This window comes from Sarcophilus harrisii, chromosome 2 (genome assembly GCF_902635505.1).
Source record: "Sarcophilus harrisii chromosome 2, mSarHar1.11, whole genome shotgun sequence".
NCBI lineage: Eukaryota > Metazoa > Chordata > Mammalia > Dasyuromorphia > Dasyuridae > Sarcophilus > Sarcophilus harrisii.
The window spans coordinates 104,281,949-104,306,118 of record NC_045427.1 but is presented as its reverse complement, the minus strand read 5'-3'; the positions used below and the strand labels follow the sequence as shown (position 1 = coordinate 104,306,118).

The 24,170-nt window shown below is 34.9% G+C and overlaps 1 protein-coding gene across 6 annotated transcripts in view; it reads right to left on the bottom strand.

Annotated features, from left to right (window-relative positions):
* Window positions 1-16,050, bottom strand: part of PAPOLG (poly(A) polymerase gamma) — a 47,267-nt gene extending 31,217 nt beyond the window's left edge. For 3 of the 6 annotated variants that reach the window (XM_031950512.1, XM_031950516.1, XM_031950514.1), the window contains exons 1-5: window positions 15,744-16,050; window positions 12,391-12,552; window positions 10,178-10,244; window positions 1,481-1,562; window positions 1,224-1,333 (exon numbers count right to left, since the gene is read on the bottom strand). In XM_031950512.1, the coding sequence (XP_031806372.1) occupies window positions 1,224-1,333; window positions 1,481-1,562; window positions 10,178-10,244; window positions 12,391-12,552; window positions 15,744-15,760 (438 nt within the window). In that variant the 5' untranslated portion in view covers window positions 15,761-16,050. The remainder of the gene's footprint in view (window positions 1-1,223; window positions 1,334-1,480; window positions 1,563-10,177; window positions 10,245-12,390; window positions 12,553-15,743) is intronic. The other 3 variants (XM_031950517.1, XM_031950513.1, XM_031950515.1) reach the window with 2 other exon arrangements.
* Between the last annotated feature and the right edge of the window lie 8,120 nt (window positions 16,051-24,170).

Genomic DNA, 24,170 nt, shown 5'->3' with positions numbered 1-24,170 from the left:
GAATTCTAATCTACTTCTTATAACCACTGTATATTTGTTACCTATATGTCTTCTTTCTACTAGACTATATTTCAAGAAGTCAAGGACTATATATTATCTTACTTTTTATCTCTCTTAGTAGTATCTAGCCCACAGTAAGCACTTATGTGTTTGCTCGGTATTTACTAAACAAGAGAATCTAACTTCTTTACCTGTTACTTTGGACTTTTTTGGGGGGGAGAGAGGAGGTGAAGGGAGGGTTGTGGTGTAATGCCATCATTCCATTAGTGGAAATAATTCCTGTAGAGAAAACTCCTTCTGCCAATATACATCAGCAATTGTTCAGCAATTTTACAGCTTTACAGGGGAACTAGGGAACTGAAAAGGTAAGTTACTTTCCTAGGATCACAAAGCCAATAAGAATTAGGGGCCCAACTTGAACCTGTCTTTCCAACAATAAAGCTAACTCTCTACATACCCTATCAAGCTGCCTCTTGAAAAATTGCACTCCTCAAACATCATTAGTTCCTGAAGCCCAATGATGATCTTGCCTGATCAAAAATTATCTCATTTACTCTAATCACCGCTCAGGCCTAGAAGAAGCAATAGAGATCATCTGTTCTTATCCCTTTCACTTACAGGTGAGGAAAATTGAGGTCTAGAGAAACTAAGGAAACTCTAAAGTATGAGGAGGCAGCAGAGCTGGCACTGAACCCAGGTTCAGTCTAAAAATGTGCTTTTGTCTCTATTATGCTAAGTCTTCTTCATGGTACAGGAATCAGATTCCAGAACTCAGAATACAAATTTCAAACCAACTTCTTAGGAAAAACAGTACACTTAAAAAAAAAAAAAAAAAAAAAAAAAAATTGATTCTCAAGAATACTTCCCTAGAGAGAAAACACAAAGAAAAAAATTCACCAAAGTGTGGCAGGTACAATTTGGCTGAATTCATAAAAACATTTCCTTCTCAGTCTTTCCTGATTTCTTCTACTTAATATGGAAAAGAGTACTTTTTAATCTTTTGAGTATAGGGAAATGTAAATACTCACTCATTTAATAAAAAAATAAAACATTTTTAAGATTTTTTCCCCCGAAAGATAGACTTTTAGATATAAAATATATATCATATATAATACATAATATATATTTATATTTCATCAATAATAAATGATAAAACAATAAAACAAAATTTTTGTCATCAGTATTAAATTAATGCTATTAAATATCAATAGAACAGTACTTGCCCTTAAGTTTCTAATTCCATCCTGATGCTTGAGTTTCTCAAAAAAGGACTGAAAAAAATCAGATCTTTCCACATGTCTGGGTGCAACACACAATGCATCAATATCAGCACCTACAAATAAATTCAAACAAAACATATTCTTTTAAGAAAAATTATGCTAAACAATGATGTTAATATATATTATATATAAGTCATATAAATATAACTATATATAAATATAAAAGTTAATATAAAGAATATAAATATAAAAGTTAATACCTTTTGTGTGTACTCCCAGTCTGTAAGACCCAAAGGTAAAAATCTTACCACCAACATTAGCCACAACAGAAGGTGGGAGATTCTGAAATGAAATTAAACAAATGCTTAATTGAATAACAAAAATTTAGGAGAAACACCATAAACAGTATCATTACCACACAGTTCAGAGTAAAAACAGACTTATAAAAATTATACTACAATTCTCTATTTACAAAATAAATTTTATTTGACAGACTTATTTTTTCCCTAGGGATCTCAAAAGTTTATCTAGCTTAAACTGTACCTTAATAGGAATTCTCTCTATAATACCCCTAACAAAATGTCATATAGACAACTGGTTACAATATGATCATTGCTTTAGAGCTAAAAGTACTCTACATGTTATCTAACACAAGACTCTTCATTTTACAGATGAGAGAACTGAAGTCCAGAGAAGTTAAATGATCTGCCTAAGGTCAGTAACTGTCAAGATCTGAATTTGGATCCCACAACTCCAAATTTAGCATTTTTCACTGTATTGACCTACCTTCCTGTTACTTCTTGATGTTAAATACAATCCACATTTCGGTGGCTCTAATTATTAGTTTTTCTTATGTAGAATCAAAATTAACCTCTTTGAACTTCTATTGCTTCTAATTCTAATTCCAGAGGTCAAGAAGAGTGTAATTTCTCTTCAGTCTCTTTACCATTACAGTCTCTATTCTCTTAGACCCACTACATACAATTTGTCCACGTTCTTAGTAAATAAAACATGATCCCTAAAACAACATAATACTTTAGATGTTGTTTGAATAGGGGTACTAAGAGGTGACTAATGATCCCTTGACCATTGCCAAATCTATGCTGTTTTCTTAGTTCTTCTTTAAAATATGGAGCTCAATAGTGCTCCAAAAACTTGAGAGATCAATGTTAATCCTCTCCTCAGTTTTCATATTATCTAGACTCTTTAGACTTATGGCTTTTTGTTCCTTCTTCTTTGTTTTCTCCTCTAATACACTAAATGTGGCAGCGGGGGGTGGAGATAGGTACAGGTCCTAGGCTCTATATACTCTATGGGTACACAAAGCCTACTCTCATGGCTGAAACTATTATATGCTGAAGACTGACTGCTGAATCTTGATCTCTTTTCCCCAAGTTCTCCAACTAGCCTAATGGATATTTCTACCTGAATTCTTGCTGGTCATCTCAACACACTGAAAACTGAATCAATCAACCCAAAGTATCAAAGGAGGCCCCTTCTACTCCCAAATTGTCTGTCCCTCTGATTTCCCTATTTCTACCATTGGTACTATTGGCCTTCCTATCAGACTCCAGAAGATAGATGAAAGCATCTGTTAACAGCTAAAATATAGGAGACATAGCACTAAGTATTGGAAACAAAAGCAAAACAGATATTCCCTGTCCTCAAGGACTTAACATTATAATGGGGAAGATAATATAAAAATGAGAGAGGAAAGGGAGAAAAAGCTGATAGTAGTGATGCCCAAACAGAACTCACAAGGCTTCTTTTTCCTGGCTTCCTTCAGGCAGATAATCAATCCCCAATCCCTCAACTTTGTTCTGGTTGATACTAACCTTTCCCATCTCTGTCCTATCTGGTACAACTCCTACTTCAGAACTACATTGCCAGCTGGTCTTGGGCCACTGTGTGGGCCTCAGGCCTCTCTACCAAGACTCACATGACCCCTCCAGATTAATCTGCCCACTACCCAGTTCTTACTTTATCACACTCCGGCTTAAATATTCCCAATAACTCACCACATGGCCACAAATGCTTTGGTCAGACTCCTCTCTCCGAGATCCAGGGGAGTTCTGTGAAGCCTTCCTTTGCCCACCTAGACCACAATGAACTTTCCCTTTTGAATCTCTACATTTAAAGAGTTCCTGTACCACTTCTATGATAGTTAGCATTTAAGCTTACATAGTTTCTCTCATTTTAAATCAAATAGATTTAAGTAAGCCTCTTGTTTGTAGGGACAATACCATATACTTCCTTGTACTCCAAATTAACTGCAGTGCACTGCATATAATCAAATATATTTATGCATGTTAAAATCACAAATACTTTCCTTGGGTTAATGGAGTACTAGTATTTCAGGATTAAGACTTATAGAAAAAGTCTAATTCCTTTTCCATTTTATATAGCATCAAACACATAAATACAGTTATGATAATTCTCCACAAGTCCTCACTTGTCCAGACTAAATATCCTGGGTTCACTCACTATCTTAGTCACCCACCGATATCCTCTCTTTTAAGGTGTTTTATTTTCCAAACACATGCGTGGATTATCCTTAACATTCACCTCTGCACAACCCTGTGTTCCAAATTTCTTCTCTCCCTTCCCCTCACTCCTTCCCTTAGAGGGCAAGCAATTCAAGTATGTTAATCATGTACAATTCCTCCATCCATATTTCTACAATTTTCATGTTACACAAGAAGTATCAGATCAAAAAGGGAAAAAAAATGAGAAAGAAAACAAAATGCAAGCAAACAACAAAAAAGTGAAAATATGTTGTGATCCACACTCAGTTCCAACAGTCCTCTCTCTGGGTGCAGATAGCTCTTCCCATCACAAGACTATTGGAATTGGCCTGAATCATCTCACTGTTTAGAAGAACCATATCCTTCAGAATTGATCATTGTAGAATCTTGCTGTTGCTATGTATAGATCTCCTGGTTCTATTCATTTCCCTTAGCATCAGTTTATGTAAGTTTCTCCAAGCTTTTCTGAAATCAACCCACTGATTCTTTATTATAGAACAGTAATATTCCATAATATTCATATACCACAATTTATTCAGCCATTCCCCAATTGATGGGCATCCATTCAGTTTCTAGTTTCTTGCCACCACAAAGAGGGCTGCCGCAAACATTTTTGCACATGTGAGTCCCTTTCCCTCCTTTATGATCTCTTTGGGATATAAGCCCAGGTAGAGATACTGATTGAAAAAAGGGTATGCACAGTTTGTTAGCTCTTTGGACATAGTTTCAAATTGCTCTCCAGAATGACTGAATCAGTTCATAACTCCAAAGAGGTGCTTGCATGACTTTAGGAAAAATCTGAACTTGGATCTTTCCAGACTCCACATCCAGCAACTCTATCCACTGTACTAGCTAACTGCCATGTGAAAGTAATGTATGAAATGAAGGAGGGAAACAAGCATTTATATAATACCCACTATGTGCCAAGTACTATGCGAAACGCTTTACAAATATTACTTCATTTAATTCTCACAACTATAAAAGGTAGATGCTATTATTATCAGCACCCCCATTTTACAGAGAAGGAAACTGGCACAAAGATTAATAAGCAGGCTTGCCAGGGTCATACAGCTAGTTAGTATATGAAGCTAGATTTGAACTCAGGTTTCCTGACCCTAGGCCAGTACCTTATCCATTGCACTCCCTGGCTGCCTAAGTGTCTCACATTGAGTACACAATTGTTTAATACAAGGGGAAGGGAGATACTTGAGGGAAAAGTGATGAATCAAGGAATTTATTACTAGATATTTGGAATGGATGGGGTAGAGATCAACATGCAGCTGGTGATATTGAGGACTGGAGTTTAGGAAATCAAGCAAGTAACTTATCTAGTGCTGTAAGTCTTCAACAGAGATAATTGAACTTATAGGAAAGATCAAGACAGAGGGTACATACAAAGAAAGAGGAGAAAAAAAGGACAAAGGCATGAAGGACATCCAAACTTAGGGGATGTGGAGAAGAGCTTTATAAAATTAAACATTTTATTGACATGAATCAAAGAATCTAAGAATTGGAAGGGATTTCTCAGTAATCACTCAGTCAGACTTATATATATGAAAAAAAATTTCTCACTACACTATCTAGTTTTGAAGGTTTAAAGACCTTCAAATAAAAGAAAACCACCAACTACCTCCTGAGACAACACATTCCATCTTAGGACAGCTCTAATTATTAGGGAGTTTTTCTTGACATCAAGCCTAAATAGGCCTTCTTGCAACTACTACTCATTTCTGGGTTTACTTTCAGGGCCAAACAAAATAAACTCAATCCTTCTTCCACATGACAGCTTCCCAAATACTTCAAGAAATCTATAGTGTTATCTATCCTAAGTCTTATATTCTCCAAGCTCAACATGTTTAATTTCTTCAATCAAGTCCTTTAAAAAAAAAAAAAAAATTTAATTGGTTAAATATTTTCCAATTACATGTAAAAACATGTAATAGCCATTCTAAAATTTTTGAGTTTGGAATTCTTTCCCTGACTCTCCCCACCCTCAAACACTTTGATTTCAATTATACATGTGAAGTGATGCAAAACATTTCCATATTAGCAAAAGAAAACCTAAACAAAATAAAAGCCTAAAAAAAATGTTTCAATTGATCAAGGCCTTTCACTATCCTGGTTGCCTTTCTTTAGATGTGTTCCAATTTATCCATGCCCTCAAATTTTGATTTCCGTGGATCTGGATATCCACAATAATCCAGATGAAGTCTGACAATCACATCTTCATCCCTGAAGCTATGCTTCTCACAAGATTACATTAGCTTGTTTTGTTAGTGCATTGTAACGCTGATTTATACTGTTTGAAGTTCACTGATGCCTCCAGATCTTTTCCAGTATAACTGCTATTGAGATATGTCTCTCCCCTGTTATCTTTATGAAACTATATTTTTGGGTACTCAAATATAAGACTTTTTACCTTCAATTCAAGCCCAAAGTTTTAGTCCGTCAAGGCATTTTTCAATCCTGTCATTAAATGTTATCCTTCCCAACTTTGTCATCTGACAATTTGATAAACATGCCGCTTTGGTTCTATAATTTTTGCAAGCCACTGATAAAAGTGATTAAACAGCATTGCCAAGTACAGATTAAATACTATTACAGGCAAAACTATACACACCCCTAAAGTGCCAGTAACAAACCCAATTTTGCTTCAGTTTAAACCCATTTGCAAAAAACAAACAAACCCCAAAACTTTAAGAAAATCCAAGCCATATTACTTAACTAAAATTTCATTCTCATGTTTCTTGAAACTTTTATTATTAATTCATGATCATGTCCTATATAAACACACCAACATTAAAATACATTTTCCCATGTGAAGGGAGCATTCACTCATTTGAAGTAAATTATTCTCTTGCCAACCATGAGTTTCTAGAGAATATCTCAAATAAATGAGTAGTTTATATATAAGAAAAGGATATATATAGGAAATAACAAGATTACCTACAAATCTATATAACCTTATGTAATTTCTCCTGTCTGAGTAAGAAGTAAACACTGAAAAACTACTCTAAATCTTCTACAACTCAAAATCTGTATGTGATTATGCCAATGGGATTAAAGTCTATCATATTTAGTAGATAGAGTGCTAAGTGAATTTACTGGGAACAATTACTAGAACCAGAGGACTAAATAATACTGTGAGACCTCACAATCTACCTCCCTACCTTTGAAAGTCAGTTGAATTACTTAAAATTTACAGGAAAGGAGTTGCCGAAACACAATTAGAAATAAAAGGATAATCACAATATAAAAGGACTCTCAATTTCTAACTAAAGTATGCCTGATTTGTGGTTGTAGTCTAGTTACAAATGTAATTTTCCCAAACTAGTTCTTATTTATATTAAAAAAGATGATTTTACTCAAAGAGTATAATTAAATAAATCTAAGAAAAGAATGTTGGCTATCTTGTGATTTTCCTTGAGGTGAGAAGTAAAATAATAGGAAATAGGAGAGTGTCTTAGATAGGAAAGAAATAGCTTTTAAGACTTCTTAGGAAACTTTGGAACTTTGAAACTCCACCCCTGCTCACTCTTCCCAAACAAAACGGATCCTGATGTAGGGCTGATGGAAAACTGGCAAGCAGGAATCATCTTTCTAGACAAGTTGGTGATAACAGATAAGAGTAAGGATTAGGTAGAGATAAAATAGAGCAGATAAAGTGGAATGTCAGCTTAAAAGGGAAGATATCTGCCTGCCCCAAAGACAGAGTAAGAGTGATTGATATAAGCAGAAAGTAAATTGGATTAGAAATGAGAGGATCTGAAACTGAATTCCATCTCTTATTCAAATTACATGCATTCTTGGGATACTAAGTTCCCTCATCAGTAAATGGAGAACACTGGATAACAATGACCCTGAGGTCTCTTCCAGCTTTATCTATAATCTACAAGATCTATATTAGATTAGACAAATTTTTAAAAATAATTAAATCTAACTAAAGAATATGAAAATTAGCCATTTCTTCCCCTGGAGGAAGAGGCATTTGGTGGCAGAGTTGAAGGAAGCCCTAGGTGATGAAAACTTCTACCAATGTATGTTGCCAAATGTTTGAAAATCTAATTTTAGAAGGCTGCCTGGGGCACTGAGAAGTGAAATGATTTGCCAGTAATCACACCACCATTATTTACTGGAGGTAAGATTAGAACCCAGGTCTTCCTGCCTATTCTCTACCTGCATCTCTAAACAAGAATCATATAAATAATAAATTTCAGAGTTGAAAGGCATTTAGAAAATAATCTAGTCCAACCTACATCTGAGCAGATAACTATGACATCCCTAAGGAAGGGTACTTTAATATCTACCTAAAGATCCCTATCAATGGGAAAATCCCTACCTCTTATCAATGGGAAAATCCCTACCTCTAAGGGCAGCCCATTCCATTTTTCAATCACTCCAATCATCACTAAGTTTTTCCTCAGGTTGGTACAAATTTGCCACTGCTTGTCTGTTCAGTGAAATTTGCTAGAACTATAAAATGACTTTTACATTAATACACATATGAACTACTTATCATGTAACAATCTCAACTATTCCAAATGTCCTGTAAGAATCAAGAAGGCAATAAAAAGCAGTCCCTGGGAAGCAACCTATTAAATTTGCATACTGCACAAAGCTTAAGATAGTTAATACAACAGAAACAGGTAAGCTCCAAAAAGATTTGTATTAGGACACTGGGATGAAAATCTACTAAGATGAAATTTAATAGGAATAAATGTAAACTCTTATTGTTGGGTTTGAGAAAAAGATTTTACAAGTACAAGTTGGGGGAGAGAGTCTGAGACAAAGATGTGAGGATCTGGAGTTTTAAGTAGACTACATGTTCAATGAAAAAACAGTATAATATTGCAGTCCTCAAAGCTACTGCAGTCTTGAGCACATTAAATGAATAGGGAGGCTTGTTCTTTCCGTAATGATGAAACTATGGTTAGAGAATTCTGTACAGTTCTGGGAACAACATTTTAGGAAGGACGATGATAAGCTTGAGTCAGAAAAAGACAATTAGGATGGGGAAACCCTAGAAGATCTGCTCAAGGAATGAGGGTGATTTAACTGGAAGAAGAGATAGCTCAGAACAACAAAAAGCTGTCTTCAAGTACTTGAAAGGCTAGTCAAAGTGGATGAGGGATCAGATTTGTTTTGTTTAGGAAGAACCAGTTGCAAAGAGGCAAATCTAGACTGGATATAAAGGGAAAAATAAAAATTAGAGTTATCAATGATAGTAAAGGTTTTCATTTGGAAGTTGTGGATTCAGCTCTTATTGAAAATCTTCAAGAAAAAGCTGCAGGGATATTAGGTGTATTATAAAGGAGATTCTTTTTTGGGCATGAGTTGAACTAGATGACAACTAAGATCTCTTCCAAATCTGAATTTCTGTGAAAAGCAGATGTTTAGAGAATTTCTACTTGGTTTTTCATTATTACCTTAACTGAGGCTCCTTTCATTTCTCACCTGTACCTTATAATAGCTTCCTGACAAGTCCTCCGGCCTCCAGATACTCCCTTCTATCTAACTTACTCATAGCTACCAAAATAATTTTCCTAATGAGTAAGTCTGACCATGTCACTCTAATATCAAAAATCTTAAGGGACTAATTCTGCTCTAGGCTACTTTTCCAGATGTATTAGACCATCACAATTGAAAAGCATTCCCTCCTTACCACCTGTTTTTAAATGTTTTCTTCTTTTAAAGAATATTTCAAATGCTATATTCTCCATGAATGAAGCCTTCCCTGAACCACCCACTGAATATTCTTTTCTTCTTCACAGATTATTTAAAGACCACTCTGTCAGATTTCATTTGGCCTCATGATATTCTTTGTAATATTTTAGCTGTAATTCTTACATTATAAATACCATAGAGACAGAGACTACATTATTTTTCATATTCACATCCCTGTCATGGAATGGGACTTTTCACAGAGGTATTTAATACATGCTGAACCAAAGTGAAAAGCATTCACTCAGTTTTTACTCTTACTCTATATTATCCTATTATTCTAACAAGCTTAACTTGTTTGCTTCCAAATCCACAACAGATTAGAAGAAGTAAATAGGGAGAGGTCCTATTGGCAGAGACAATCAAGATGTGTGTTAGTGTTAACAAGGAAAAGCCATAAATATAATTTTTTAAAATGTGCCTAACAATTCAAAACACAGCAACATGGAGTTATTTTAAAATGTGTACAAATGGTCTAATCAGCTCAATAGACTCGTGGATGCTGCTGAATTCACAGTATAAATGAAATATTTAAAAAAGGTATAAATAAACTCTCCCTTGTGTTATTTAGATTACAAGACAATCTAAAATGTTTCAAGGGTTCCAGATATATGAAGATTTTGCCAAGAATTTTAATTTAGTCTTGTCTTTGTTCCTTAAGTATATCCCTTTGATTATAAAGAATAACTCAATGTTTTTAAAGACTCTTACCTTACTTTCACTGAGTTCTGAAATCCATTCTTTTACCAGATTATTCAGTTTGCCAAGAACAACAAGTCTGCAATTAAAAAAAAAAAAAGTTTTAGTTTTGGGGTAAACAAACAAACAAAAAACAAAATCCTCAATTTTAACTAGAATGGCATCCCTTAAAATGATGCTTCTAGTGGATAGATCCAATAATTGTGCTATACAGACTTTAAAAAAAAAAAAAAAAAAGCAAAAAGCTAACATTTTTATACTGCTATGTGCCAGATACGCTGGTAAGCACTTTTTACAATAATCTTATTTGATCCTTATAACCACCAGGTAGGTGCTATTACTATTCCTATTTTACAGGAGAAACTAAATGAAACAGAGGTTGAGTAATTTGCTGAGGGTCACACAAATTCTAAGTGCCTGAGGATGGATTTGAACTTGGATCTTCTGACTCTAGGCTCAGTGCTCTAATCTACTGTGGTTAAAGCCCATGTTATTTCTGATTTTTTGTGTATCATGATTATTTGGTGGACACGATTTTACTAATGTGTGAACAAAAAAAATACAAGTACCAAAATGGATAATCACAGAATAATAGTACCTCACATTTATATATTATTTTAAGATTTACAAGTCATTTCCTCCCAATAACCTTTTAAGATGAAGACAACTGACTTCAGAGAGCGTAAACTGATGTTCCAGCCAAGAAACTGCCTCCATCATAAAAGAAAATGATTACAAATAGACTCACCCTGCTTTTCTAACCTTACTTCCCCCCCAATCTCCTTATGTACCCTATTTATCAACCAAACCTGGAAAAACTGAATAGTCCAAATATCACCCTCAATTTTCCATGTCTAGAATACCCTTCCTTCACTAAGTTCCATCTAATTATATCATTATATGTCTCCTCCCCATAGCATTTATTTTTCCAATTACATATATATAGTTTTCAACATTTTGTTAAGATTTCGAGTTCCAAATTTTTCTTCTTCTCTTTACTTCCCCTCCCCGCCCCGCACCCCAAGACAGCAAGCAATCTGATACAGGGTATACATGTACAATCATTTTAAACATATTTCCATATTAGTCATGTTGTGAAAGAAAAATTGGAACAAAAGGGAAAAACCATGAGAATGAAAAAAAAAAAAACAAAAAACCAAGAAAAGGTTATGAAAATAGTGGCTTTGGTCCATATTCAGTCTTCATGGTTCTCTCTGGATGTGGATGGCATTTTCCATCCCAAGTCTTGGATCACTATATTGCTAAGAAGAGTTAATTCTATCACAGCTGATTACAAAATTTTGCTGTTACTATGTACAATGTTCTCTTGGTTCTGCTCACATCAGTTCATATAAATCTTTCTAGGCTTTTCTGAAATCAGCCTGCTGATCATTTCTTACAGAACAATAATATTCCATCATATTCATATACCATAACTTATTCAGACAATCCCCAATTGATGGGGATCCAGTTTCCAATTCCTTTCACTACAAAAAGAGCTGCCACAAACATTTTCCCCTCTTTTATGATCTCTTTTGAATATAGACCCAATCAAAGAATATGCAGTTTTACAGCCCTTTAGACATAGATCCAAATTGCTTTCCAGAATGGCTGAATCAGTTCACAACTCAACCAACAATACATGAGTGCCCTAATTTTCCCACATCCCCACTGACATTTATTATTATATTTTCCTGTCATTTTAACCAATCTGATAAGTGTGAAGTGGTACCTCAGAGATGCTTTAATTTGCATTTTTCTAATCAACAGTATATATCATACTTTTCAAGGTTGAGCTCAAATGCCATTTATTCCAAATGTCACTGACAATCTTTTAATAGCATTTTATATATACCCTTTATATAGTTGATACTGTAGTTATTCATATAAATTTTAATCTTTAATATAAATTATAAACTATTTGAAGAAAGAAATATATATCTTTGTATCTTTTACAGTACTAGTATCAAACTCAAATAGAAACAGGTACCAATTATTTGTACACAAAGAACTTTCAGGCCACATATAGACATAGTTTTAAAATGTAACATCTGTTTTACTGTACTTTTATATATTTTGTTAAATATTTCTCAATTACATTTTAATCTGGTTCAGACTACATTTAGGTGTCTTGTAGGCGGCATGTCAAATGTCTGTCTTATACTATCTATCACAGAACCTAGAACAGGGAAGACACTCCAATGTTTGTTAAGTGAATGACATACCTGTGATTTAATTCCTCTTCATCTTCAAATACACCAAATGGTTTCATGGCTTCAATTAGCTTCTGTGTATAAATATGATCTATTTCTTTGGGAGATGCCAAACTAATTGGAGATGTGATTCCATAATGCTTTTGACGCTGGGTCTCCAGCACAGCACTTCTGCTTAAGAAAAGATAATAAAAAGAAAAGCTTAAGTTATCATGAGACTGTGATTTAGTGGTTGTACTACATTTTAATTTCCCCTTAAGACTCACCAAAGGCATTAATATACATTATATTAGACTGACGTTTCACTTTTGGTCCTAAAAGGTACCTGTGATTTTCTCTCATCTTTGGTTTTTGAATGGAGACTATGACTTTCCTATGTATTAGTATCAAGGAAAACTGTCTTACATACAATCAATGCTCAAAAGCAGGATTCCTGAATAAAATTTGAATCAGTGTTTCTGTTATCATAACCTAAAGAAATAAAAATGCAAGTTTTGTCTAAAATTCATAAGGTAAGGTGTTGTTAATCACTATCACTTCACTTTTTAAAAGGTTAAAAACTGCTTTAAGATAGAAAAGCAGAGTGTCCGAGTGTTGGGTTGCTTTTCTTGGGGGGGGAGGGACCAGAGGAGAAGGAATGGATGAGGAATTAGAATTTTCAGGGCTCATTCACTTACGAATGTCTAAACTCCTACTGCCCAGATAACAACACTCAAAAGATGTGAGAATGCTGTATTCTACTAACACAATTAGCACTTTTTCAGTTTGGGAAAAGTCTATTTGTGAACTCTTCACCCATGTAAATAGGACATATTTATTTTAAAGATAATATTTATTTTAAAATTGCCATCATTTATAAGGTCAGTAAAATTCACAAAATCATACTAACTTTACATACATTCTCAACCAAACCTTCTGGGCCAGCCTTTAAGTACCACAGATGTTATCTCTATTTTATATTATATTACTTATTATTTCCTTATCTATCTTATAGATAAGAAAACTGACTGAAAGATGTAATTACCAGTCAATATTTAAAAAGTATAGAAGGCTGAATTCCAACAGAGGTGTTTCTTGACCTCAATTGCACAATGAGTGAAAACCATTATTATATAGCCTCTAAAAGTTTTACAGAGGACCAGAAAGTCTCTCCAGAAGCTTTCCCTATATTCCCTTCTCCCCAGCCTTGGTAGAAAGAAACATTCTTTTCCTGGAAAGAGCCTTTGAATGAAGGGAATTTGGGATTAGACTAAGGAAGGAAATGGCTATTTATCTTGGGCTTTCAAGAAAGAATCTGTATTATTTATAGCAATTATTAATAAACCTATGTTAGGTTTATTTGAGACAGCTAGATGATATGGTGAATAAATAGGTATTAGGTGCCAACTTGGAAAGACCTGACTTCAAATCTAGTCCATCATGACTCTGGGCAAATCATTTAACCCTGTTTGCCTCAGTTCCTCATCTGTAAAATGAGCTTGAGAAGAAGGTGGCAAATGACTTTTTTTTTTTCTTGGCCAAGAAAATCCCAAAACAGGATTGAAAAAAGTTAGTTTCCTTTGAGGGGAAATAAAAATTCACAACAAATGAAAAAAAGGTGATTTAGAATCATTTAAAATAAAAAACACTATCAACTTACTCTGAAAGGGGGCAACTATTAATATAAAAGTCAAGTTATTTTATTAGAGAGATACAAACAGCCACAAATTAGAAGAAACTTGTGAAATATTCAGGCCTTTCAAAAGGAGAAAAAGCTGCACAATGGGGAAGGGGGAGTAGGGTAACAGATACAGGTTTATGGAGGTGGGGATGTGTAGGGAGAAATATAGGAATTTGTTCTGTAATTCTATCAAATTCTCTTTATTTGGATCGGACCCATATGCCAATTGCAGAATTCCCAAATGCACTAATTAAAAATGTCCTAATGCATTTGGTGCTTTGCTTGACACCACACACTATAAATTGATAAAGGTTCTAGGCCTTGCTACAAAAAGGTCCCCAAGGTTTCTCATTTAAAAAAAAGAGAGCAGAAATAATGCATTAGGGTCAAAGGATAACTTAATATCCTTCTTAAAATACTTATTGATCCTTAATCATAAGGACAAAAGGGAAGATACTTAGTTTCCAGAAAATAACCAAAAACAATGACTTTTAGATCTCCACTAGCAATCATTTTGTTGCCAGATAGTTGAGAGAGAAAGAAAGAAAAACAAGTTTAGGGATCAGCTTTAGTGTCTCCTATGGAGAGGATTCAAGTCCCATTTCTGAGTCATACTAGTGTCGCTGGGTAAGGCGCTTCACTTTGTCATAACACTAAGCAATTGTCTTAAGACTGAAGCTTCAGTCTAAGTGGGGCTTAGACTCGGTAACCTTTCTTCACCTATACTAATGACACCATTCTAAACCACTACTCCAGCTAGCAGTCTTCCCAGTTTGGCCTCCGGTGGAAAAGGATTTATTTCATTTCCTCATTATCTTCGACAACTAATTGTAATGGTCATCTATAATAGTTATAGTACATATGTATTATGTAGTAATATACTAGAGTTATGAGATAGTTCTTACAATGTGTTTTTATAAGATGGATATTATAATAAAGCTTTTACGACGGCCTAACAAAACGGTTACTATAAGACAGCAAGGTAACAAGATGGTTTTTTATAAGCAGGAATTAAAACTAGACAACAATCTTTCCCAAGAACAGAATCCAAGAATGATTTCGATTGAACACGGAGACTTTAGGATGCAGAGGAAGCGACAGATGAGAAGCTCTCTCCAGAGCGAAAAGGGAAACTGAGGCGAGTGCTCCGCCGGACCGAGCCAGCAAACTAGGTGCACTTGCTGAATAGCTACGAGGAAGGGGCTTTCTGTGTTGTTGTTGCGCAGGGAGCCGAGAAAAGCAGCCCAGCAGAAGCTGCCAAGGGATCAAGCACGGGGAGACTGGGTGGACGCACAAAAACGGCGGCCCGGAGGGGAGACACAGCCGGGAAGCCAGCGTTCCGGGGGCCGGGAGGTTGGAGGGGGGAGCAGCGACGGGCTCGGACCGGCTCCTGAGCCACAGGGTGTGCCCAGCAAACTCCCGACCCCCCTCCCCTTCCTCCGGACTTAGCAGCATCAGCTGGGGGACACGTCGCGGGTGGGGGTGGGGACGGACGGAACCAGAGCGCCCCAGCCGCAGCCCCCGGGGGAGGGGCCATGAGGCGGACCCGGCGGGAGGCCCAGGTGGGGGTGGGGGATGGGGGGGGTGTAACGAGAGTAGTGGCTGAGGGAGGGGAGCGCGACGGGAAGTGGACACCTCCCAACTGCCGCCCCCGCCCGCCGGGCCCGGATCCCGCCCGCCGGCCCGCGGGCCTGCCCGAACTTACGCTGACATTTCTTTCATCGCTTCCTGCGCCTCCACCTCTGGCAAGAGTCGTTCTCTCTTCCCCTCAGCGGCCCCTTTCCCTCCTTCCTTCTCCTCCTCCGTTCGCTCCCTCGGTTTTCCTAGGCTCGCTCGCTCTCGCTAGCTAGCTCGTTCTCACTCACTCGCTCACTAGTTCGCTCGCTCGCTCGCTCACTCAATCGCTCTCTCACTCACTGCGGCCGAAACATCCAACCCAGCGGCGCGGCCCGAGCCCGCGGGGCCGGCCCTATTTATGACAATACAGCGCGGCCGCCGCCGCCGCCGCTAACGCCAACATGGCGCCCCTTCCCGACGGGCCTCGCGCGGCGGGCGCCGGCGTCGGCTCCGCCCCCACCCCTTCCTCTCCCCGCCCTCCAGGCTCCCGGCAGGCGGCTCCCTCCCCACCTAGCGGCTGCTTGGCGCTCTGGGATAGTGGCGGCCAGGTGCGTGCGAGCGGCTCCGGAGCCCGGCCCCTCCCCTCCAGACTCCTCCCGGGCGGGGCTCCGGCAGGCCTGCGCCGGCTCCCCGAGGCACGCATGACAGCTTGGGAACGGGCTTCATTGATAGACGGATGCTGCCTGCGCGATGCTCCGCGCATCTTGCGTAGCAGCCGCGGGTCTGTCCGAACGGTAAAGCCTTCAGGGCTTGCTTTCTTTTCATTTTAAAATGAACAAGCTTTTATTTTTGTTAACTTTTAGTTTTATTATTAAGTTAAATTTGTTTTTAATTTTTTAATTAAGTAAATGCTTGTTAAGTGAAAAAAATTAAAAATGTATTTTTCTCCCTTCCCCCTCCATACTCGCTGAAAAAAAAAAAGAAAGTAAATGCGGACCCACCATAGCATACAAACGTAGCGATGCAAAACAAATTCCCACTTTGGCCACGTCCAAAAAGGTGTTTCTCCTTCTGCATTTATATGTCCAGTGGAATCGTGGTTGATCATTGCACTACCCAGAATTCTTTAGGTCTTTCAGAATTGCTCCTTTAAAATAGTTTTTTAAAACAATATTGACGTTATACTGTCCTATAAATTGTTCTGATTCTGCTCCCTGCAGACTGCATCAGTCCACAAAAGTATTCCCAGCTGTCTATTGTCTTTTAGGACAATAACTTTAAATTACATAATTACTGATGAAATGGTCAAAGGATATGAACAGAAAGATTTCAAAATTAAAGCCATTTCTAGTCATATGAAAAAAATGCTCTAAATCACTATTTATTAGAGAAATGCAAATTAAGACAACTCTGAGTAACTGGGTAAGATGACAGGAAAAGATAATAATAAATGTTGGAAGGGATGTGGGAAAATTGGGACACTAATACATTGTTGATGGAGTTGTGAACGGATCCAACCAAGCTGGAGAGCAACTGGAACTATGCCCAAAGGACTGTCAAACTACATTCCCTTTGATGCAGAAGTCTGCATCCCAAAGAAATCATAGGGGAAAAGGACCCACATGTGCAAAAATGTTTGTAGCTCATTTTGTGGTAGCAAAGAATTGGAAAATGAGTAGATGCCCATCAATTGAGGAATGGCTGGACAAGTTGTGGCATATGAAGAAAATGGAATATTATTGTTCTATAAGAAATAATCAGTGAAGTGATTTCAGAAAAACCTGGAAAGACTTACATGAAAGGATGCTGAGAAAGTGAGCAGAATCAAGAGAACACTGTACACAGTAACAAGATTATGTGATTATCAATTGTGATGGACTTGACTCTTCCCGACACAATTTGGTATTCCATGGCAATTCCATGGAAAATGCCATCTGCATAAAGAGAGAGGACCATGGAGACTGAATGTAGATTGACACATAGTATTTTCAACCTTTTTTGTTTGTTTTCTTTCCTGTTTTTTCCCTTTTGGTCTTTTTTTTTTTTTTTTGTAAAACATGACAAATATGGAAATATTTTTAGAAGAATTGTACATGTATACCCTCTATCAGATTGTTTGCTGAGGGAGGGAGTTAAGAGAGAGAGGAAGAAAACTTTGGAACTAGAAATCTTAAAAATGTTGAAACTAACATGTAATTGGAGAAATACTGTTGAAAATTTTAAAAAATAAATAATATCATTACAATTACTGCTACTGGTTCAGTCTTTCTCCTTTGAGGAAAAAAGTGGAATAGAAAATCTTTGTAACAACTATGCATGCTCAAGCAAAATAAATTCCCACACTCCATTTACAAAAATGTCTCATGTATATTTAATCCATCACTTCTCTGTCAGGAGGTAAATACAATTCATATGTTATAAGAAGTTAAACTCCAAATGGATATATGAGACATATAAAAGCTCTCTTAAAAATTATTATTAAAAAATAATTTAAGCACCAAATAAAATGAGCATTTTAATTACTATATATTAGAATAGTAATATATATGAAACTTGCAGTAACTTACACCAAGGCTTGTGCTACCTTCAGAATAATTTTGTCTACTGGACAAAAATCTCTGTAAGTACAAATTATAGAGCACTGGATTTTGAATCAGGGACACTTAGTTTCAAATATTACCTCAGACACTTAACTACTCTTACTGTGGGCATGTCATTTAACTTCTGTACAGCCTTAATTTTTCTTTTCTGTAAAATGGGAATGATAATAGTACCTACATCACAGAGTTGTTAGAAATACCAAATGAGATAATATATGTAATGTTTGTAAACATTCTAACACTATAGAAATGTGAGCTATCATTTTAGATTATAGGATAACAGATTTACACTGGAAAGTCTCTTAGATGTCAGCCATACTCCAGTTTTGCCAATAAATAAAACTGAGGTCCAGAAAACTGAGGCTCAAGTTCACATAAGTAGTAAACTAGAAAGCTGGATATCAGACCCAGGTCCTCTTAGCGTATTGCAATGACAGAAAAATTCAACACTCTAAAGACAACCAACCTCCTCTGAACTTAGGGCATTGAGACAACAACAGAAGTCCATCAGCAATCAGAACTTAGAACCTGTGTAGCTTGATCCATACCAACAGATATTAATATATTTCTAATTGAAATGGTAGGAAATTGAAAACACAACCCTTTGTAGCAACATACTTATCTGTATATGTAAGAGTGGAGTTGAAAACACTCCATTTGGCCTGTGTCTTGACAAGTTAAAGATTTTTTTTTTTTAATTTATTGAATAAGGCAATGAAAAGTGAGTTAACAGGACTTGTATACTTCCCTGACCTAAGCAAAGCCATTGGGTAAGAGACTGGATCATGCTGCAAACACTTTGTATAGAAAGGAAAAATTATCTCAGAATCAAGGAATGAGAAATTTTTGGGGGGGTCTGGATTTTAGAAGTTAGAGCAAGTATGGAGCAAAGGGAAGACATTTATTATATCATGTTATATATAGCATTATAAAGGAGATTGCAAATTGAGCAAAGTCACAAGCACAGGTCAGCTCTTTCCCTAACTTCCCCTCCCAATATCTGTCACTCCATAGATACTATAATATAATTTCTTGTATCATTGTCCAAATGTTTTTGGTAACCAAATTTTGCTTCAACTTTGATGTAGTGGATAGGGCATAAGGCCTGGAGTCAAAAAAGACTCTTTTTCCTGAGTTCAAATGTGGCCTCAGGAACTTAATTAGCCTTGTGAACCTGAACAAGTCACTTTAATCCTGTTTCTTCCTCTGTAAAATGAGCTAGATAAGAAAGAAATGGCAAACCACTTCAGGGTCTTTGCCACCAAAACCAAAATAGGGTCGCAAAGAGTCTGACTAGAGACAGCTATAAATGTAAGGTTAGGCAAAGAACCCAGCCTCTGTCTAGGTGTTATGAATTTTTACTAACTAGAACATAGAGAAATTGTGACTGAACTCAAGACTTTTCATTTAAAATAAGCTTCCTAAAACCAAAAAGAAAGAAACCAAGGGGAATCTTAGTGTTATTTTATTACCCCAGACAAAATGAGCTAACTATTGTAACAAAATTAACAAGGTGTTTTACACACACACACACACACACACAAAACACACATAGACAACACACACACACACATATAATTAGAGAATTGCTAAAAAGACAAAGAAGGTTTTTTTTTTTAAACATTTTTTGAATGTTTTTGTTGTAAAGGAGTCTATGTGAAAACTCAAATTGAATTAAAGTCTCCCATACTGAAATGACTAGCTCTTTAGATAAAATAACATTTAAGTGAGAAAGGAAAGAGAAATAGCAATAGATTGCATTTTCTAAGGCCCTTTAAAGTTTATAAAATTCTTACTCATAAAATAAATTTATTTATAAATAAAATTTATAAAATAATTAAATTAATAAATTAAAATTTAATGAAATAATAAATAAAACGATTTTTAATGAAAATGAAACTTATTTTTAACCAATATTAAATTATTTTGATTATTTCTATTTTATAGTATAGTTTGAGATTTGGTAATGTGAGGCCCTTGTGATTCTTTTTTTTTTTTTTTTTGCCTCTCTACGTATTTCATTATGATTTTTTTTCTAGTTCTATAAAATAAATATTTGGTAGTTTGAATAAGTAAATAACTTAGGTAGTTTTTTCATTTTATTGACTTATTCTACCCATGAGCAATTAATATTTTTCCAATTAGATCTCTATTTCTATAAAGAATGGGTTATAGTTGTATGTATACAGTTCTTAGATGTCTCTTGGTAGGTAGATTTACAAGCATTTTATATGTTCTATAGTCATTTTAAATAACAATTATTTCTTCCTGCTGAGTTTTATTGGTATCATATAGAAATGCTAATGACTTTTATGGATTTATTTTATATCCTGTAAATTTGTTGAAATTATTATTTCAGTTTTTAGTTAACTCATGATTTTTTAGGTACACTACCATATCACTGTAAAAAGTGATCATTTTATTTCTTCTTTATCTATACTTAGCTGTTCAATGTCTTTTTCTTGTCCTATTGCTATAGCTAGCATTTCTAGTACTGTCAAAAAGAAGTAGTGACGATCAAAATCCTTGTTTCATCCTTAATTTTAATTGAAAGGATTCTAGTTTATCCTTATTATACATAATACCAGCCCTTGGTTTAAGATACATACTACTTATCATTTTAGGGAAAAAGTCCAATTATTTCAACTTATCTAATAAATTAAAAAACAGAAATGGATGTTGTATTTTGTCAAAGTTTTTCTACATTTATTGATACAATCATATGATTTTTGTTGTTTTTACTATTAATATGGTTGTATAGCTGTCCTAATATTAAACCATCCTTATATTCCTGATAAAAATCTGATCATATCATAAGGCATAATTTTTATATGTTGTTTTAGAATTTTTGCTAGCATTTTTATTTAAAATCCTTGCCTGTATGTTCATTAGAGACATTAGTTTATAATTTTGTTTTTTTCTGTTTTGACTACCCCTGATATATCTATCAAGACCATATCAGTGTCATAAAAAAATCAAGATCGCTTCTTTTGCTATTCTTTGCAAACAGTTTTTCTAAAATTGATATTAATTGTTCTTTGAATATATTATAGAGTTCACTTGTGAAAACATAATTGTCTTGATTTTTTCCTTTGGAAGTTCATTTACGTAATGTTCAGTTTCTTCCTCTAAGATCATATTGTTTAAATTTTTTCCTTTTTTAAAAATAAATTTTGGGCATATTGTATTTTTGTAAATATTCATTCATTTCATCTGAGTTGTCAGTTTTATTATGTTATAGAGTGTGACAAAAGTTTAAATATCTTTTATTTTTTCTTCATTGTGAATTCTTTTTCATTTTTGATACTGGTAACTTGGTTTTCTTTTTTCATCTTTTAAAATAAAATTAGCATTATTCTTTGCTTTCGATTTTCTTGATCTATTCTTTCATTTTTAGGATTTCTGATTTGGTGTTTAATTGAGGCTTGTTAATTTGTTGGTTTGCTAACTTTTTAAGTCACAGTCCCAATTTGTTAATTTGTTATTGTCTTTTTTGTTAATGAAGAGATAGACATGTTCCCTTAGGAACTACTTTGGCTACATTCCCCCAAATTTCAGTATGTTGACTCATTGTTGTCATTATCTTTAATCAAATTATCTATTTCATTGATCAGTGGAACATATGAGCTATTCAACATAAAAAGCAAACAGATGAATCTAATATCTTAGTGTTCAGTAAACAGCTACTAAAATAAGGATTTGCTATTTGAAACAAAATTCTGGGAGAATTGGATAGCAGTATGTAGAAAATTAGATTTACATCAGATTCTCACATCAAGGTAAATTCCAAATGGATATGACCTAGATTTTAAAAGTTACATTATAAACAAATTAGAGAAATGTGGGAAAAATTTCCTATCATATCTATAGAGTGAAGAAAAGTTCTTGACCAAATAGGTAATAAGCAGGATTATAAAATAAGATGGATGATTTTGATCATATAATATTAAGAAAAATTTGCACAAAACCCCCAAAGACAGGGGAATTAAAAGGAAACAATTAACTGGGGGAAAATCTCTTTAGCTAATTTCTTTGATAGTCTCCAAGGAACATAAGGAATAGATTCAAACTTGTAAGAATAAGAGTTATTCCTCATTTGATAAAAGGCTTAAAGATGTAGATTCTCAAGAAACAAAACCAAAGACGTGAAAAAAAATGCTCTTAATCTCTAGTAAATAGAGAATTGCAAATTAAAGCAATTCTGAGGTTCTTCTACACATCTATCAGATTGCAAAGAAGATAAAAAAGATCCAAAGTACAAATGTGACAGTGACTGGAAAAACAAGTACACTTATGCACCATTAATGGACTAATACTCTAGCCCAGGCATTCTGGAGAGCAATTCAGAATTATACAGAAAATGTTATTAAACAATTCATGTCCTTTGAGCCTGGTATATCTCTACTGTACCCAAAAGACATCAGATACAGAGGAAAAGGTCTTATATGCACATACACACACAAATTTAGCAACTCTTTTGTGGTGGGAAAAAAACCTGGAAACTAAGAGAATATCCATCAATTGGGGGATTTTTGAACAAATTGTGATAGGTAAATATGCTGAAATATCCTATAATAAATGAAAAAAAGAGATTATTTCAAAAAGACATGGAAAGACTTATATGAACTAGTGCAGAGTGATGTGAATAGAATCAGGAGAACAATGTTTATATCAATATTATAAAGAATGAAGTTTTGAAAACTTTTATAAACTGATGAGGAATGAAATGAACAGAATCAAGAAAACAATTTATATACAAACAATAACATTATAAAAACAAATTTTTGAATTACCATCCAGTATTCCAGGAGACCAATGATATATGTAGTCCTTACCTCTTGACAGAGAGCTGAGGGATTCAAGGTACAGAATGAGACATATGATCAATGAGAGATGTGGTTTTCCTTACCTGTGCATTTTTTTTAAACAAGAAATTTGTTTTTCTTTTTTTCCCCCAAGAGGATAATAGGAGGAAAAGAAAATGTGCTTTTGTTAAGCAGTAACAACAACAAATACTAACAACACTTTAATTAGAAATAAAACAAAGGAACATCTGATTTACCCAGAATTATATAGGTAGTAAATTGCAGAGCTGAACCTGAAACCTGAGATCCTCTGACAAATCTAGTATTCTTTCTACTATACAGTGCTGCTTTATATATATATAAAAAAAAATACTGCTACACAATATCACTGCTAAGTCTATATCCCAAAGCCATCAAATAAACAAAAAACAAAAAGAGCAAAGGACTTGTTTGTACAAAAATATTTATAGCTATTCTTTTTTTGGTGGCAAAGAATTAGAAATTGAAATTTTCTCACCACCAATTGGGAAATGGCTAAACAAGCTATGATATATGATTGTGATGGAATATTATTGTGTTATAAGAAATGCCAAGCAGAATGATTTCATAAAATCCTGGAAAGACTTACCTGAACTGATGCAAAATGAAGTGAGTAAAACCAGGAGAATGTTGTACACAGTAATAGCAAAATTATATGATGAAGAATTGTAAGTGATTTAGCTATTCTCAGCAATCCAGTGATCCAAGACAATTCCAAAGGACTAATGATAAAGCATACCATCTACTTCCAGAGAAAGAATTGATATTTTCTGAATCCAGACTAAAACATGCTGTTTTTCACTTTCACGCTTTTAAAAAAAAATTCTAGTGTTCTTGTATAAAATGACCAATATAAAAATGCTTTATATGATTTCATATATATGACATATCTATCTGCTTGCCATCTCAGGGAGGGCAAGAGGAATAGAATTTGGGATTCAAAACTTTAAAAAAATGTTAATAATTGTTTTAACATGTAAAAGAGGGATAATTTATAAATTATATATAAAATTGCATATATATATATATATATATATTCAAGTTCTTTTGAGAATGAAAAAAATTCATGCTACAGGAATTTCCAATCCAAGCCTTTTTTAAAAATGCCTTTAATGTAAAAAAAAAAAAAAA